At 45.4% G+C, this 19,936-nt stretch overlaps 1 protein-coding gene across 4 annotated transcripts in view; it reads right to left on the reverse strand.

Moving 5' to 3' along the window:
• LOC144781980 (homeobox protein meis3) overlaps positions 1-19,936 on the reverse strand; it is a 123,020-nt gene that overhangs the window by 40,089 nt on the left and 62,995 nt on the right. For all 4 annotated transcript variants that reach the window (XM_078661079.1, XM_078661078.1, XM_078661081.1 and 1 more), the window contains exon 7: positions 13,638-13,749. In XM_078661079.1, the coding sequence (XP_078517205.1) occupies positions 13,638-13,749 (112 nt within the window). The remainder of the gene's footprint in view (positions 1-13,637; positions 13,750-19,936) is intronic.

Raw genomic sequence — 19,936 nt, forward strand, 5'->3', positions numbered from 1 at the left:
GAGGGGGGAAGCGAGGTTCATGGCTGAACGGTACCAAGGAAAGCGGCAAGGGGACGGGCATGGAAGGGAGCTGAGAGAAGGGGGCGGGACTGAAGTAAGAAAAAAAACCGAAAGAACAGAGAAGTTAGTGGCTATGAGTGAGAGAAGACAGAGGGGGAGGAGCGGCGACAGGGGTCGTGAAACACACAGAGGTACACGCAGCAATTGCCCATGTATTCTGCAGCAGCAGGGAGACTGTGGCCATCAACAAACTTTCAAGAGGTCGAAAAACGGAGGCAGATCCTCAGGAGTTGAGGACCCCAGACTGTGGAATGCCCTTGACCAGTCCTTGAGATAAAAACCAATCAGCTTGTGAAGCTGGAACCTCCCAAAGAGGGAACATTTTACACATCTCCTCACAGAACAAGGATCGCAACAAACACATCACACTGGACTCCAAATTTCTGTATCTTCATTGTAACTGTATATTGCTAGCTCATCTAGTAATCTGAGGTCACCAAAAGTAAAAGTAGCTCTATATGAGATACAAGATAAATAAATGGTTGTATGACAGAGGCACGTGGCCAAACCATATGTGCCTCTACAACGCAGCCTTGACAATGGATGCGTCTGAACAACACATTCCTTTACCGCGCATGTCTTCACCACGTAATTTTGTGGGAAATGCATGATTGGTAAAGAGATGTGTGGTAAAGATCACAATCCAGCCCCTCTTCCCTGAGCCTAAAATCCTCGCCCCAGCCCTATAAACAACCAGACCCACCCCTGAGCCCTACAAACTACCACATCCCCAAAACCTGAAAACACTAGACCCCCACCCTGTCCTGAGCCCTAAATCCCTGGCTCCTGCTCTATAAACAACCCAAACCCCTCCCCCTCCCCCTCCCCCCCCCTAAAAACAACCCATCCCTAAAAACGAAAACTACCCCGACACCCCTCGCTCTGAGGCCTAAAACCCGTCCCCCTGCCCTATAAACAACCAGACCCACCCCTGAGACCTAAAAACAACCACATCCCCAAAACCTGAAACCACCAGACTCTCCCCCCTGTCCTAAGCCCTAAATCCCTGCCCTATACTTAACCCAACCCCCTCCCCCTAAAAACAACCCATCCCTAAAAACTAAAACTACCCCGACACCCCTTGCTCGGAGGCAAACCCGCCCCCCCCTGCCCTATAAACAACCCCAACCCCCCCAGACCTAAAAACTATACCCCACACCTAAAACCAGGCCCCAGTCCCACTTACCAGTCCACGTCCTCTTCCGGTCCATCCGCTTCCTGTGCCCTCCATTCGCAACTAGACTGCGTACTGCCTTAACCACACATATGCATGGTTAAGGCATATGTGTGGTTACGGCAAGCATGGTTGCACCAGCAGGGAAATGGTACACGTGGCTCTGCCCACATTGTAAAGACCATTTCCCTAAATAAATGATAATTCAGACAGTGTAAGAGAACAGAGAGAATGGTGGCTATAGAGGTGGACAGAGATTTGCACCGAGAACTCTGGAGACTGAAATCCTCCACACAAGCAAACATTGTTTACACAAGTGAACTTCAAACTTACTCAGGTGGGGCAGAGGGAGTTCACAGCAGCACAAATTATTCACTAAAGTAGTTAATGGGCATTAAACTTGTTCTGGTGTGGTGGTGGGGGGTAGTTCAGACTCCATGCCCATTCGGTCCTTGGCCTCTCCGCTCATAGGGTGTCCATTGTGTGCGAAGATGGACCAGCTGCACACCAGACTCTCCTTAGTGATTGGTGTATACACGTGTCCATGAGCCTTAGACATCCACAGCACGTTGACACTGAGATAATAGTGAGAGGTGCAGGAAAGAGCACTACTGTGGTGAACATATAGCGATTTTCAGAAAGGGCACGAGAACAACCGATTGGATAAAGGAATTGAGGTAGAGGTCATGTGTGGTTGTTGGTCTGTAGAGTAATTAGCTTCCCTTATCAGTTTTTTAATCAGTACAAAGTTACAATGTTCCAGGCATGGGAAGTCCTCTTTCTCAATCCAGAAGAGGCCAGAGTTTCTTAAAATACATTTTCCAGATACACTCTGGGTGCTTTTGTGCTTCAGTCCAAAAGCGGTGAAAGAAAGGGACGGAAAAATCATGTTCAAACATTGAAACTTGACAAAAACCAGACTGGGTCAGCCAGAATACGAAGCCAAAAGTGTTCAGGAATGGAGGCCAGGAGGCGGTCTGAACACAAAATCTGTGTGCTCCATTTAACTCAAAAGCTTAAAACTGTGAAGGCTTCGAAAGGAGTGCACACTACATATAAGCAGCCCTAAATGAAGGAAGAATTTTGCAAACCTTTTTTATGCTGCTAAAGTTTTGAGAAATTTCAATTTTATGCTATCTGCAAAATTTCCCAAGGTAAGTTTGCCTTTGCCTTCCTTACGGGTTTGCCATTAAATTCTGCAATGTGTGGTAACTCCTGGTACCACACTTATTGGACCTATGAGCTCTGCAATAAAAAGTTTTGCAATAAAAACCATATACCCTTGATAAATGCTTCCAGCTAAAACCTATTGATATTTATCACGGGAAAACAGGAAGATGGACTTTAGGTGCAGTAAGCAGCAAACTCTGCATGTTATTCCCCATTATTGGGGGGAACCTTATATTTGAGTGGTACTTATTGCACCAGATAAATTCCAACTCAGCAGTCAGATTCCATTGTATGCGATAAGTATTGCACCCATCATCGTAATGAAGGGTATAGCAACAACAATGACGTGCAAAAGTGCCATCAACACCCTCAAGCAACCAGGCAAGGAGAAACCGTGCAACTCAATTTATACCCATTCTTCCACACCCCCGACCTCCACAAAGAACGCAAGTCCATATCAGTGTATCAAAGGCAATAGTGAAGCTACATGGAATCAACCACATCTGGCCCCCATCCTGGTTTAAACTAGACTGGAGGTTACAGTTGCAAGATAGATGAGGTCCTGCACCTCAGGCTCCTTCCTGTTAGATGTGTTGCAACATTGTTCCAAAGCACAGACAAAAAATGCTGATTATGCTAGAAAACAGAAGCCAGGGGTTCACAGGAGGAGCCTAAAAAATTGAAAGGATATAAGCAAATAAAAACAAAAATAGCCACGTGTGCATGGGAAGCAGTTAGAAACACACGGGAAAATTGACTTAAACCCCATTGTTATTCACAGAACAATATGGACCTCACAGACCGCCTCAGTGCCCAGTTGGCTATGTTCTTCTGTGCTGCAGTGTGACATTGTATGTCAGGTTGTGACAGGCTAAACTAAGGTAAGGAGCACTGGCAGGAATAGAGTTTTGGCTGCTCTTGGGGCTGGGCTTATCGGTAAGACTGAGTGGGGGGCCCAATTCAGTTAAAACTGAGTAGAGACCAACCCCCCTACGCCCAGACCTAGCCTAGACCTTTTTTTTCCTTGAATTGTTCTACTTGAAATCACTGCAGAGATGAGGGCTTCAAAACTGGTGACGGATCATACTCCTGCACGCTTGCAGTACAGTTTAAGGGCAACAAAGCATGATGGGAAAGGATGGACGCTGTCCTTGACATCTTCAAGTGACCGTTTGACATCAGTGACACCTTCATCAAGTCCCGTCATTGTGACAAACAACACTTTGCTTTCTGGTGTTGATGGATCCGCATAAGCAAAGTGGTCTTGGATAAAAAGTCAAGGTTGGATGAAGGCAGCCCTTAGGACAATGGGCGGTTGGCACGCTTACTTCTTTCATAGGATTAGCAGGATAGAGTGCCAGCTTACAGATTCCTCCATTGATAGCAGACACCTGATCACATAAAAAAATCCCGAGACAGAAGTATTGTTTCTGCTCCACTGCACCACTTGCCCACAGACATAACTAAGATCATTGAGAAGTCACGATCTGATTGTGCACCCGGGCCAAATGGTACCCCCCAATCTCTCTTAACACGGAACACATCTGCATGGCCACGTTCCTTGGCTGTGATTTGTAACTTTGTTTTTTTATCTTAAAATGCGCCGTTGGCTTTTATAACTGGGTAATGTTTTTTAGCCGGATATGCAATGTTGTTTTTACACCGATTTTTTAATTTTGTAAATATGTTAGAGACACACTTTTTACATGTTAATGCTTTTAATTAACCAATAAACTGTTACTAGTCACTTGAACTGTTCATAGACATCACTTGATAACATGGATGTGCTGCCCTGGGGCTCTGAAAAAAACACACACACCAACCACACACACACACACACACCAACCACACACACAGACAAACAACACACACACAAAGACACACACACCACACACACACACAGACACACAAACACACACACCACACAGACAGACACACGCCCAGACACAAACACAGACACACACAAACACACACACACCACACAGACAGACGCACGCACAAACACACAGGATGGAAGCCCTCTCGTGTAGGGTTTCTAATAACTTTGCACTGAACTGATGTTATACAGGAGTAAGACATCTTAGAGAGCTGATTCTGCGTTTCCTGCTGCAATCATTCGAGTAGCGCGAGGGAGGAGACGGCACAATATTACACCGTGTATTGGAGATGTGGGACGCCCCGCTCCCCTCAGACGCCTCCCCTTTCCAGTCATGAATGGACGGGGCCGCTGTATTCTGTCTGTTAATCACCGGGGGCCAGAGTCCATGGGCCGCTTCCTTTCCACGCACAATGGCGGGAGTAGAAAAGACATGCAGTGGGGGAGCGGGCATCTGCCCCGCCGGTTAATTTGCTGGCTCTCGCCTTGTCTTCTGGTATAAAGGGAATCCTAGCCCTGCCCCCAGTGGGGCTGCGGAGGGCTATTCCGGGCCGCCAGGCCTGACCTCGCTGCCCCGGGCAGCCTGGGTCTCACAGGCCGCGAGCAGGAGGCCTTCCTCGCTGTGCCCTCTTCCCTTCTTCCCTCAGGTTTTCTCGGCTGGGTGCCCCTGTTCTCAGGGTAATTATCAAACAGATGGCATGTGCTGGAATGCACGCGCTCCCCCTCCCCCTGCATATCTTGCAATAATCGTAGGCATAGGCTCGATCATAAGATGATGGTTGAACATAAACATATACACACACACACGCGCATACGTGCGTGCACAGACGGATGCGTCCTAGACATAAAATGCAGAACCATGCAAATTCAGCTCATGCATGCATGCACACAAGCAGAGCCGCAGAAGCAAACACAAAGGCCCGTGGCTGTACTCAAGATAGATATAAACTGAGAACACAAGAGCTAGCTTTTTCAAAATGCAATGTATGCTTCTTAAAACATGCACCCACAGTGTGTGCATATGTAGCTTAATCTGAAAACGCTGTCACACACACATGCAAAGTACACACAGACTCATACACACACCGCACACACAAACAGCAAAAACTGAAAGCAAAGGTTCATGGATGCACTCAAGCAAACCCCCCCCCCAACACCCCACCACACACACATACACACACACACACACACACATGCACTCAAGCAAACCCCCCCCCCAACACCCCACCACACACACATACACACACACACACACACACACACACACACACACACACACGGTTGCATCCCTACCTCACAGACCCCAGTGTAGCAGATATGAACATTAAAGCCAAGCTGAAATGCAGGGAAACATAAATTTACCTGGTCACAAAATAGAAATAGTCCATGGCAGACCCAGTCTTCCGTGTGCACACATCTAAGCACATACAGGCATACAAGACCCTACCACAAAGAAACTACTGAGCATATGATCCACTGAAAACTTACACCGGCGTGGGGGAATTTCATAAGACACAACTATTCTCTTTTCTGTCGGGGACTCCCACAGTAACAAGTTTGCATTCTGATCTACGAGTCAGCTCTTAGAGGCCGCGTATATGGCCAGTGGCGTGCTATATCAAAATCCGAGGTTGGTTGAGGAGTTGGTGCATCGTACAATACCAAGTCTTAAGCACAAATTTTAAGAAAGATGACAGGCCTTACTTACAAAGCCGGATTGGGAACAGCAACCAGTCCTGCCAATCTGCTTGACTGGCCCCTGAGGAGGGGGAGAGGGAGTAGGGTGATAGAGAGAAGCACTGCTCCCGCTTTTGCTACAAGGGGACAATATTGCAACACTGCTGCAAAATCGGCCCCCAGTAACAAAACCTGCCCCCACAGGTCCAAAACCAGCCCCCAGTCACAAAACCTGCCTCCACGGGTCCAAAACCGTCCCTCACCGTTCCGGCCCACAGGTGAAAACGCCTGGTGCATGCTGCGGCCAGTCTGGCCCTGCTTACTTAGAATCTGAAGGGGACAGAAGTCCTCTAATTTCCAGAGGACACACAACTATATATGAAAGTTCATTCAAATCCTGATATCCAACGCCTCAGACATGAGCCTGCACCATAGCCAGATGGGGATGTCCAGCACCTACCTGAAGCTTAACCTCACCAAAACATAAACAACTGCTGTTTGTAAAGGACAAAAAGCAACAACTAGTCCAAACCTGACTCAACAGCATGAAATAGCTTGGAACCTCAACCCTGGACACAGATTTCACCCCCAAGGAACCCATCACTAACCAAAGTAAGATGTCCTGGTACCAGCTTTCTCCCCTAAGGAAAGTAAAATCATTCCTCACAGAAAGAGACTATGCGCCTGGGATCTGGAACGATATTTCTGTATCCATCAGGACTGCCCCAACCCTGCTCCAAATTAGGAAATACCTGAATACATGCCTCTTTAGAGGGCACTACATCATGATGCAGCAGCAGTCCACAAACCAGCTCTGCTCCTATCACATATTGACTATGGCTTGAATTTTAAGGTTGAACAGGGATCCTCTGCATTTCAGCGAGATTCACACTATATAAGTACCACATACATACAGACATACAAACATGCATACATCTATACAAGAGTCATTGAATACAGAGGGAAATACACTCCCTTGATTTCATTCATAACGTCCAACTGGAAGACATTCCGGTGGCAGAATCTTCTAGAAGCAACTTTTTCACTCCATTTCTAACCTCCTCGGAAGGCTGCAAGGCAGACTGGATCCCCCAATTGAATGGAAACCTGTTATCTGCAGGTTGCAGAAACTGCTCAGCAGCAGGTGTTCAACCTACCAAGCCATGTGCCCTGCTCTAGACATGTATTCCTCCTCACTGTTTTAAACTAAACACCCAGTGCATTGCAATGAGGGTATGAACATGTTTCTCTTTCTAAACCCTCAGTGTCATTTCATTCATCTCTAGTGTGGGAAGCGGAATTTAAGCCAAATTTCTAGTTACACGTGACTCTCTATCACCGGAAACCTATAGTTTGTGGGCATTACCAAATAAGTTGCTTGTGGAAAGAATAAAGAGAGACATTACAGTCCTCAGAACTATTGTAAACATCTAGTATGACAGTACCCATCAACCAGTATCATCCGCAACACCACAACGTCCATGCGTACACCAATGGCGTAGCTAGACCTATTGCCTTCCAGAGTGGTCCCTGAGTTTGCCGCCCGGTTCAGGTAAGAGCGGGGACAACGGTTTCTTGGGGGGAGGGGGGTTAGTTAACTGACAACTTGCTCAACTCCACCGCTCCCCAAAAAAATGCTCTGCCTCCCTCCAGTTACACCACAGGTGTACACTGATTGTTACTGGCCCTCACACACCCATTCAGAAAGAGTGCAAGTGCAACAGTATGCCCCTGACCTAAAAGAGACCAGCTCTAGCTCACACACAGATCATAAAGGGCAGTGATATCAGAGAGCCAGTGCAGATAAAAGGCATGCCCAAAAGATCATGCGATCATAATAGTTCTAATCAATTCAACTGATAACACTTGCTGAAATTAAGACAACAAAAACACCAACACGTGACACAGTAACGAAATGAAGCTAGTAAAACTCCAACATGACAACTGCAAGAACCTTAACTGCAACAAAAACAAACCTTGAATAAACTTTACGCACCAAACAAAACCTCCACCAACCCCAAATACAAAGAACAAGCATTGACAGAGCCAAGAGAACTGGCGTTTCGCTAGGGGAAGTGTTTGGTCATGGAAGTTGTCTGTTGTTCCTTTGTACCTTTTGCCTGTTGACTGCACTGGACCTAGAAAGAAAATCCCATAAAAAAGACACATTTTGGGATACTACAATATGAAAGCTGGGAGCAGGGTCCTTTGCTGAACAGAGCTCATTGGCAGATGCAAGCTATAACTCACACAAAAGTGTTCTGAAAAGGAGTTCAAATATGAAGTCTGCATTGCATATGGCGAACCTAAATGGCATACAGAGGAAAATATTGCAAAGCAGAAACTTTCAACAAAGGGTCAGTATTTTTGTTGCATCTTTAAGAAAGCGTAAGTGCATAAACATCCTTACTTTGTGAAGAAAAAACCCATAAATCAAATACCATGTATCAGGACAGTAAATAAAAAAAAATCAATTCCTAAGTGCGATTAGAGGAAAGCAGGGCGAATTTATGAGTCTGCGTTTCTTAAACAAAAAAAACATAAATCAGCCGGTAAAATGTTCCCTCGTGGAAGCACATCAACGACATAACATAGCACATACTGACTCTTGTGTCTTGTCGCATGAGTACTCTAACAAAAATACTACTCGATGCCACATCACCAAAATATAATGGGAACACCAATAGGACAATATAGCCATACTCAAAATGCCATGGCCCTAGAGTATAGTCCATCTAAGCAATGCCAAACCATAAAAAACACATATGAAAACCAACGGTGAAAAGGGGGTGTCCCAATGCCTAGTCTAACTTTGTACTCCTTCTTACTGTAGTTTTTAAGGAAATTGTGCTACATTAAGGCCACTGTAGCAGTAACCTTAGATGTGCACCGGATCGCAGCAAATAAGATATAAAATGGCATTGTCGCTTGCGGAATAGGCGCACCTAAATGACAAATGGAGCTTTCCAAATCCTTGCACTGTAGCTTCTCTTCCTCCAGCCTCAGCTTCATCTCTCTAAATTCCATCCTCTTCCTGTGCAGTTTGGGTTCGCCTGAACTATAATATATTTCTTTGGTTCTTTCTTCTCATCCGACAGGTTGCAACAAAATCCCAAGTGTTTCGAAAGGCCTATCCTGGGGATCCTATCTTTACACGCAGCAAAACTTCCAAAGAAAAAAAAGTTGCAATGTTCCGAACCCAACACCAGTTAGCAGAATAGCACGCAGCACGTGAATCTACAACATGCACACTGCTAACCACACCTTTATACATTGAAAATGGAAGCAGCTGTTGCTCTGCCCTATCACCACCTGCTGATCTCGTCCCTTTTGAATGTCCACATTTTTACAGATGAATTCTCATGCGACCATGTCAGGAGTGGAAAAACAACAATTGATGAACAGAAAGTTGAACAATGTCATACATTCTCCCCAGTATGGAGATCTGGGCTTAAATCCATCGTTTTTATGCTCCCCATGCTATTCCAGTTTACCGGTCCTAGGATGCTTGTTTCCGGTCCAGGGTGGACCTGGTCTGGCAGTTCAGGCTTGACTGTTCCCATGAGGAGCAGGATCAAGACTGATTTTCCTGTGGCTGGATCTAAACTGGGGTGGCATAGTGAGCATAAGAATGATGGATTAAACCCAGACCTCTTGACTGGGGTTGAGTGGTTAGTCGTAAAGTTTCAGCACTCCGTCAATCATCTTGTTGTGTTTGCCATGTCAGGAGTGAGCATATCGCACACTCTGTTTTCTCTTTGTATCCTGGTGTTTTTGGGACTCCAGAAAGAGGACGAGTGAACCACGGTAGATGTGACAGGTTGCTAGATCTGGTCACATGATATATGCCTTCATTATTCTCCACAGGGTCCAAACTGGATACATGGTGTGGATTCCCAAACATTTATGGTTTTCAATACCAGCTTGCAACTGCCCTACTGAGCTCAAGTTTTGAATGCTTTTTGCTGAAGCTTATTTGATTCTCCTGCTTTGTCATGCGGCACATAATTTTTATTTTTTTTAAATCTAGGTTACGCCCTGACAAATGATTCCTAAACTTAGACTCGAAACTTCCTTGTTCTCACCTCCACGTCTTCAGCAAAAATAGACTTAATTCAGGTTTTATTTTAGATCCTCCCCCACCCACACTGCCGCATGAAAATGAATATGTGATTGTGAATGGATGCAAGCAAAGTATTAACAAAGGTAAGCAAATGAACCCTGCCAAACAGAAATTATCATTACACTGCCTACTACTGCCCAAAGCTATCAACTGGGCCCAAGAGATTACCTTTCCTCAGGAGCGCTAGGTCCATGCCAGGTTTGACAATATACACTTATACAGGAAATTCAGCTAAATAAAACACATGCACATAACGATTGGTTAATCTGAAAATCTGGCTTGGATCTGGCCCCTGTGGACCTACAATGAACAGTGTTCTACCACAATAATGAGTTTATAAGATCAACCTTCAAGAATGCCGACTGCAGAATATCAACTCCCTCTATATAGTCCAGGTAAATATAAATACGTAAACGTAGATTTATTATCCGTAACGCCACATTTATTGACCTGGGTGATACGTAGGTCAATATTTCTGACCTTGACATTTTGCTATACAACCTACTAACATCCCTGCTTTAACTGGTTGCAGCATTTGACAAAAAGCATTCTGATAGCTGGGACTAGCAGTCTCATCCCTTTAGTGGGAAAGCACAACCACAAGACCCAAATTCCATGTTCTTATGCCATCCATACCTGTAGCCCCCTTTGCCATGTTTAATCCGTCAATTGATCGCCTTGAAGATTTCTCCAGGTTTCTGAAGTAGCGCAGTAGCATTTCTTTGGAGACAGAAAATGTAACTAACACTCCTGTCTCCCACCTTTTAAAATTGTCGCCCATTTATCATCGTTTATCAGCTTGTACTTCCGTGAAAGTGTTTTATTAACACATTTCAGACTCAGCAGAATTTCTCCAGCTGCTTATACAGCTGGATGGGGAACAAGACTATAGAATTACTCCTACACTTAAAGTCAGAGGAGGGTGAAGTCTACACATACAAAATAGCTTAATTTTTCAACACACTGATCGACACCACGAGTAACAATTTTTTTTTTTGCAGTATTTTTTTGTGGCGCAAACTCGACTCGAATGTATTGAAGCACTTAACAGGAGCACCATTTACATTACACATGGACGCATTCATTTTTTGGTAGGCACGGGGAGATTAAGTGATTTGCCCAGAATCACAGGACGTTGAGCTGACGCCGAGACTAGGAGCTGGTTCCCCAGCTCCAAGGATGGCAGCTCTGGCCGCTAGTCCACATCCTCTCCAGGATGCAAGGGACACTTTAAGGTAGTGGAAATTCAGTAAGGATGGGGATGCTGCAAGGAAGGAGAAGGATTAAAGAGGATAAATACACTTTAATGCTTCAAATGGCCTTGAGTTCGGGTGTTGGGCACTGTCAGGAAAGAAACTAAAACAAACAATGGCAAAGCCAAGAGCTCGTGCCTATGTTACCTATTGGCTTTGCCAATGATTTTTGGCCATGTGTACAGCACAGCAGTTGCTGTAGAGATGGAAAAAAGTAAAATAAAAAACCCTATAATGTGGCAACTGCATCCTTTTGTAGCAGTGAGGGAACACTCATGTGGGCACTTCAAAATGCGGCAAGCATTTTTTTCTTTTAATGTATCGATCTGAGATGGATTGGTTAATAAAAAGGAGCACCAAAAGCCCTATTTAACTGGGGAGAAGAATGGGAGGGTAAGAGAATGTCAAGTGCTGCTGGGGCGATAGAAGGAACCAATCAGAGAGGTGGTAAAAGTCTATGCTCCTTAGGAGCCAGAAACACAAAATGGACTGGCTAAAACAAATAAACCCTGTTAACAGTAAGCAAGCAAATGTGAGTGAAAAAATACAAAGCCAATGATAAGCAGAGGGCGAAAGACTTTCTGCGGTAACTTTTTTGATGAGTCCCCAAGATGTCTTCACAACCAGACAATTGTGCCGTCTAGTAGGCTTTAACCTATTAAAGAGTTCACACTTACAACAGCCAGTCAAAAATAGTCACCAAGTTAAATCACACAGGGAACAGCTACTGCGCTGATTCACAACTACTCAAAATAATTACCCCTCAAAGTGGGTAAAAAATATGAGTTGGAAGTTTTTTTTTTTTTAAGGGGCAGCGCACTATCAGTGGGTGATGGTAAGGTAACTGCAGCATGTGGAACGCTTATGAATGACTGGAGCACTTATGAATGGGAGAAACATGGCAAGGAAAAAGGAGGAGCCCTGTAAAGGAGGGAAGGAACAATGTAAGGAGGGGGCGCACTGTATGGAAGGGGAAACACTGTATGATCTGGGAGCGGGGCAGCTTTAGTGTTTATGGCAACCGGTACAACAATCATTTTTGGCAACCCCATCATCGCCTCCTCGTATTCTCTCAGTACCACTGGGCAAAAGTGCACCTCATCTCTCCAATCATAAGTTATTAATAAACACACACCCCACCCCTGAGGACAGTGCCCCCTCCAGAGGTCGCCAACACTGCAGTTATTTACACATTAGTTCAAGGCACAATGAACAAAACAATAGCCCTTGCAAAACTACTTTTTGTTAAATCTTATGTACATGACGAAACATTATTTATACAACAAGGCCATCTGACCAATAAAACTTAATCCTCTATTTCACAACTGAACATATTCAGATTGGCCTACGGAAAACAATGGACCATTAAATAGTGTGTTCACTAGAAAAAGGGTTGTGCTGGTTACCCCAGGGTGGGCACTTTTGTATGTATGGTGTGTGATTGTACGGATGGATGTGTAGATTAGTGTAATAAATGTATAAGTCTGTCACGGTGCACATGTTGTGAATATAGGTTACATTTTAGAAAGTGAATGTGTAGTTCAATTCAAATGGGGCTCTAATAAAACACAAAAAAAGAGAATTGATAGGGATTTTGTATATTCGTATCTGCGTTTTTTGAATAGTTCTTACAAAAAGACACCAAAAAATGAAAAAAGTGTTTTTGAATATTGATCAAAAAGTTGATGATTAAAATCAAACTGAAAAGGTAGTTTTGCAAGGGCAATTGTTATGTTCATTATGCCTTGAACTAATGTGTAAATAACTGTGCAGTGTTGGCAACTTGTTTTGTTTATTGATATTGTGGCGCGGCCTCACTGCGCTTTAACCAAACCCTTGTTGTTTTCCCTCCACAGGTCAGCGCCCACCGGTCGCAGTGCCCTAAAGCAGGTCCTGTGTGGGAGAAGCAATGTTTGAAAGGGAAAGGAGCACTGGAAAGTGTAGAAGGAACAGAAGGAGCACTCCTGGTCCCATCCAACCCCCAACACCCCCCCCACACACACACACACCCTCACTGTCTTGTCCTGCTCTGCTCATGCTTAAAGTTTAAAAACCCTCTTTTTGCTTTCTATGTTTCAATGTATTTTGGATACCACAGCCTCGCATTCTGTGTAAATATAAAACACACGGACACCCTTCTCTTAAGAGTAGCGCTGTTAAAAAAGTAATACAAGAAAGAAGATACTGTGTTGAAAAGGAGAAACACTGGATGGAAGAGGAGATGCACTGTACAGGTTAGTGTGCACTGCATAGAAGGCAAGGAGCACAGCAAGGGTGGAAAGGGCAGAGGCAAAGTTTTCATACCTTGTTCACTGGAGTTGTCGCCGCTCTGCGAGGCAATTCCCCCGCTCGAGGGGCCGGGCGTGCCGGAGTGCGTGGAACCCGTTTCGTCATGATCACGTATCCAAGAGTTATTCTGCAGGTAAGACAGAAAGGGTGAGTTGTGGATTTCACATAGCACTCCACTCAACAGTGCATGCTATGCAAAATCTGCAGTAAACTATTAATCATTTAATGTAGGCTGAATTCCCAATTTTGATGGTCACCAAATCCCATCCCCGTACATCTCCTCTGGTTGTGCTACCTTTATCAATTCTGACTAAAGATGAATGTTTTTGTCAAATCACCTAGATAGGATTTACACACTCAGTATTCCGCTTTGCATATTGTTTCAATTACATGGAAAGCATATGCATTGCATTTATTGTGGGTCCAACATGATTACCGCAATTGAAAAGTTATTTTGAGCATTGGAATTGAGATAAAAATATACAATACATTTGGATTATATTAGTATGTTATGTTATTTTAATTTATAACACACACAAATCATCCAGGGAAGGGCATCGCAGTGAAAACCAAGTTATTCTCATCCTTGGATATAGTTGCATTCAGGTATAATCTACATACTCCAACTGTCACACTCAAGCATCCAGGCGCCTAAACATTCCATTCAAGACACTCACACCAACATTCCATGCATCACTTTCACACTGGCTGAGCAGCTAGGGGGAAAGTAATCAGATACATGCAATACAGGTTACAACACATGCATACTGGGTGATAGCAGCCCGGCTTTCACTTCTCCCTTCAGACTGGCAGTGAATGACCAGCATTTCTTCAACTCATTCCCCTCTAACATTAAGAGGCTGCAAGAATGGCACCACATTGTCCGATGCCACCTTGACAGATTTAACCAACGGCCATAAATACGATCCTGTTGCGCATGTAGGGGGAGTGCCCAAACAACAAAACGCTATTCTGAAAATCCATGCGCCAGAGCTGAGAGGCTCCCTAAGATAGGGTTGTTGGTTTCCTGTCACTGGAGAAGCAACAACTGCTCGGGCGAACACAGCTTTCTCTTTACACGACTAGTTAAGCCAATAACCAGAAAAGATCTTGGTGGGTTGGCCTTGTCCTCACTTCTGGTCTATCCTGTCCACTTCAGTGTCAAGTAGTCATTACTGCCAACTGCAGGCGCTCTGGTTGCTGCTCCATCACTCGCTGTTTTCTGAGCGAGAACAGAGGCCAAAGATGCCTAACATATTAGATCAATAAGCCCTCCTTATCCAGTCTCCCTATTCCTGTATAGACTGATCCTCGAGCGTTTCTGATACCTGCAAAGCTATCCGACACCACTGTTGGCACCTATCTGTTATTGTAACCACCTCTCCCTGGGTCATTACGGGTGCTCTTTCCATGCCAGGAATTATGAATAATAACTAAAAGCATTTTGGTCTTCCATTGAACTATTTTGACAAACACATCTGAAAAGAATCGTTTGTAGGTGAAAAGTTGAAGACTGGAGGCATTGGCCACACTGACCTGTAATAAAGTGGTCACGCTACCACCTGTCTGACCACAAGTTACCCCTTTACTTCCCGTTCACTTCACCACATAGCCTCAGAAAAGTTCTGTTCGCCAGATTCGCATTTCGCTATCTTCACCCCCACCCTTCGTCCCTTCTTTTCATCCACTTACCTTTCTTGGTATTCAGCCTCACTTCAAATGTATCCCTTTTCTCACTCCTAAAACACAGGCAAGCGGCCAAGCTCTTTTCTGTTAGTGACAAGCCCGCAGCAGACAGGACTAGCTGTGAAATCCTTTTTCCCTCCCTAACTTGTTTATTAAGGTACATTTTTTACGTCCAAGACACGACTGTTCATACTTGATTCTGTTTGATGCAATAACAGATTTTCACAACTTTCCCCCGACAGCACCAGGGGCTGCCAGCCTGCAAAAGTGGGCTTTCTAGTAACTGTGCTGTGAAGAAAGTGACTGGGAGGCAGACTTCTGCACGCTTACCCGAAAGCAGGGAAAAAGGGACATTGAAAGAAATTGATCTGCTTGCTCCTCAACCCACCCCTGCCTCAACCTAAGACTTGCCCTTTTTTATTATCTACCATTTAAAAAGATAGATTGTATTGCATGGCACTTTTCCCTGAACTTCAAAGCGCTTTTTAAGTCAATTTTCCTTCTGCGTTATCTTCAGGTTCCAGAGAATATCACATGACTGCCAGCAATGTGGATCTGAGGGCACTATCCAGAGTAGACACCTCTTTCTTGTGCCTGGCCTGACTATTCCACCGTCGTGCTTTGAAAAGAGGCCAATGGCAGAATTTGAGCTGTCCATGGAATCAACATAATATAACACTGTACTCTTGTATTTCCTCTCTCCTATTCGATCTATCCCTCTCATCTCCTATAGAAGCTAAATTCCTGCCCCAGTTGGTTTCCAGCTTCCCCTGGGGGCAGTTTGTCTCTTTGCTAGCAAGTGAATGGGCCATTTTCAGGTATTTTTTGTAAACTACATTTGCAAGACACATGCACAATTTCCATGCTGAAGCTATAGAGAAACAGGCATGCTCCACTCAACAAGTATACTTTACTGCATCTGATGCAAATTGTAGGAACACTTTGCACATAGCCTCGGATTTTGTCTTATGTTTCTACTCTAATTAACTTACATTATCATTATCTGCATAATTATTTTTTCAAAAATATCTTTAGGGGATAACCTTTAACCCCTCCTGTCAACCACACTTTGCTTTCTATAAATGTTTGGCCAATGCTGGTGGCGTATTGAGCATTACAACACACTATTTGTCATTACTTTTCTGAAACAAATCCTGAGGGTAGGACATAAAGCCCAGTTGCTTCCAATGTGCGTGGCTTGCTTCTAATATGTTTGGCATACTCCCAATAAAAATAGCTTGCTTCCACTATGTGTGGCTAACACCCAATAAGCATTGGCTACGCCAAATAAATGTGGCCTGCTTCCAATAAGCATAGTTACTTCCATTAAGTATTGCCTGCTTCCAGAGAGTATCACTTGCTTCCATTAAGTACTATTTGCTTACATTATGCTTTGCTTGCTGCCAGTATTACTTGCTTCCCTTAAGTATTACTTGTTTTTAGTTCATATTGCTTACTTCCAATAAGTAACAGTGGCAATCCCTTGCTTCCAATAAGCATTGTTTACTTCAAATAAAGTTGGCCAGAGACCCACCGACAAACACCACCGACACAGCCACCAGCCACCTCAGGTATTGGATTGACAACTGTGCCAACACTCTCGCCCCAATCAAAAAACCCTCAAACAGACGCACTGACATAAAGGCCAGCTGGTTCACCACCGACCTCAAGGAATCCAAGCGGACTTGCCGAAGACTGGAGAAAAAGTAGCATCACGAAAAGACACCAGACAACCACGCAGCCCTAAAGAAAGCCAGCTGCAAGCACCACCAACTCATCCGAGCCACCAAAAGGACCTCCTTCAAGAAACGCATCGACAACACACACAACAGCAAAGAGCTCTTCAACATCGTGAAGGAGGTCTCGAACTCCAGCTCCAGCTTCAATGACATCCCGCCTTCGCAAGACCTATGCAACTCCCTAGCTACCTTCTTCCACCGCAAGATTGCAGACATCCACAACAGTTTTAACACCCAGACCCTCAATACAACCGCCAACACTGCAGACTCACCGCCACCCAGCCTCACCAACCACCTGCTCTCCTGGACCCACGTTAATGAGGACGACACCATCAAGACCTTGAACATCATCCACTCCGGATCACCATCCAACCCCTGCCCACACATCTTCAACAAAGCAAACCACATCATCGCACCCCAACTTTGGAAGATCATCAACAGCTCCTTCGAGACCGTCACCTTCCCGGAAAGCTGGAAGCACGCCGAGATCAACACCCTACTCAAGAAACCCACAGCAGACCCAAAGGACTTCAAGAACTTCCGACCCACCTCCCTTCTTCCGTTCCCTGCGAAAGTCATTGAAAAGATCGTCAACAGGCAACTGACCCACTTCCTCGAGGAGAACAACATCCTGGACCCATCCCAATCCATATTCCGCAGCAATTACAGCACCAAAACCGCCCTCATCGCTGCCACAGACTGCATCAGGACCCTATTGGACAGCTGCGAAACTGCGGCCCTCATCCTCCTGGACCTCTTGGATGCCTTCGACACCGTCTGCCACCACATTCTACGCACCCGTCTACATGACGCATGAATACGCGGCAAGGCCCTGGACTGGATAACCTCCTTCCTCACTGACAGAACCTAGAGGGTCAGCCTCCCTCTTTCCGTTCCGAAGCCACCAAGATCATCTGCAGCGTGCCCCAAGGATCATCTCTCAGCCCCACCCTTTTCAATGTCTACATGGCACTGCTCGCCAACATCGTCCGCTCACACAACCTCAACATAGTCTCCTATGCCGACACTCAACTGATCCTCTCACTAACCAAAAACCCAGCCACTGCCAAAACCAACCTCCACGAAGGAATGAAGGCCATCGCTAGCTGGATGCAGACCAGCCGCTTGAAACTCAACTCAAGACAATAGGACGACTCTTGGTGGCCGACCGTCCTGGGAGCCGCACCCACACTCACCGACCATGCACGCAACCTAGGGTTCATCCTGGACTCATCGTTCTCAATGATACAGCAAGTCAACACTGTCTCCTCCTCCTGCTTCAACACCTTCTGCGTGCTCCGTAAAATCTACAGATGGATTCCTACCGGACCCAGAAAGACAGTTACACAGGCCCTCGTCAGCAGCAGACTAGACTACAGCAACGCCCTCTACGCAGGGACCACAATCAAACTCCAGCAGAGGCTCCAACGCATACAAAACGCCTCCGCACGCCTCATCCTCGACATTCCTCGCCACACCCATATCACTGCCCACCTGAAAGACCTGCACTGCTTTCCAGTCAAGAAGAGGATCACCTTCAAGCTCCTCACCCACAAAGCACTACACAACGCCGGACCAGAATACCTCAACAAGCGTCTCACCTTCTACACCCCGAACTGCCAGCTTTGCTCCGCCGACCTTGCCCTCGCCACGGTCCCATGCATCCACAGGACCTCCACCGGCGGCAGATCCTTCCCCTACCACGCTGCCAAGACATGGAACACCATCCCCACACAGCTGCGACAGACCCAGGTCCTGCAGACCTTCAGAAGGCTTCTCAAGACTTGGATGTTCGAGCAGTAGCTGCACCACCACCCCCGATCAGCGCCTTGAGACCCTCACGGTGATTAGCACGCTCTACAAATAAGTGATTGATTGAATAATTTGTCTTGCTACAAAGACGTCTCACAAACTCACAGTAAATGTGGCTTATTTCCAGTTAGTGTGATTGCTTCGGATAAACATGGCTGGCCTCCAATAAATATTGATTGCTCTACACAAGTATTGCTAAGTATTGTCTATATCTCACTTCCCTTAATATATGGCTGGCTAAAATCAGATACCTATAGTGCACGACAACAATCGCAGTTTACTTGCAATAATTCCTACACCTGTGCACCTAAATTGAACATTTGATTTTAAAAATGACGTTAGGCGGCGTCATCTCATTGCTATTTTAGCATCATGGCCATGCCAGTTACTAAAAGGTGAATTTAAAGAGAGGAAACAGAGAGCGTCAACTGTGGTTAAAAAAGAAAGCAAAAAACAGATTGTCCCTAATAAGACAGCGGGAAAAAATCCCTCGAGCAGCCAACCACGAAACACGCTTGGCATACAGGTTCCGTACTTCTCCGCGCCCCCTATGGTGGGCCAGGGGGCACAACACACACCTGGTCCGGGAGCCGCAGCAGCGAGACACAAGTTAAAGGCACGCTGTCTGTCCCGAGGAAACATGTGCAACTCCACAGCACCCCCTGGTGCCCAGATAATGGAAACACGCCGTTGCTTTGTTGAATGTGTAAACTTGTTGATTGATGACACATCTGGATTAACGAGACGCGTGTAATACATCTGCTCTCACAATTTTTCTACATGAAACGCACAGTCACGTTACAGCGTTCCTATACCCCTGTTGTGTGTTGTGTTATTTTCATTGTTTTCGAAAATAAAGCAGCTTTTGCTTTTCACTTTGAACAGAGTTCTATTCCCCGCGGACTTCCGAGGGAGATCTGGCTTCCTTCAGATTCCTCCCGAGCTGTCACGGTCTCCAGACTCCGGATGCAAGGTTTCTAAGAGACCTGTGACCTCACTGCAGGAATCTCAGAGAAGCTGGATTCATAGAAATATTGCTTCACGGAGATTACACAATCCTTCACAGGCAGAACAGGG

The sequence above is a fragment of the Lissotriton helveticus genome, chromosome 9, assembly GCF_964261635.1.
Source record: "Lissotriton helveticus chromosome 9, aLisHel1.1, whole genome shotgun sequence".
Lineage (NCBI taxonomy): Eukaryota > Metazoa > Chordata > Amphibia > Caudata > Salamandridae > Lissotriton > Lissotriton helveticus.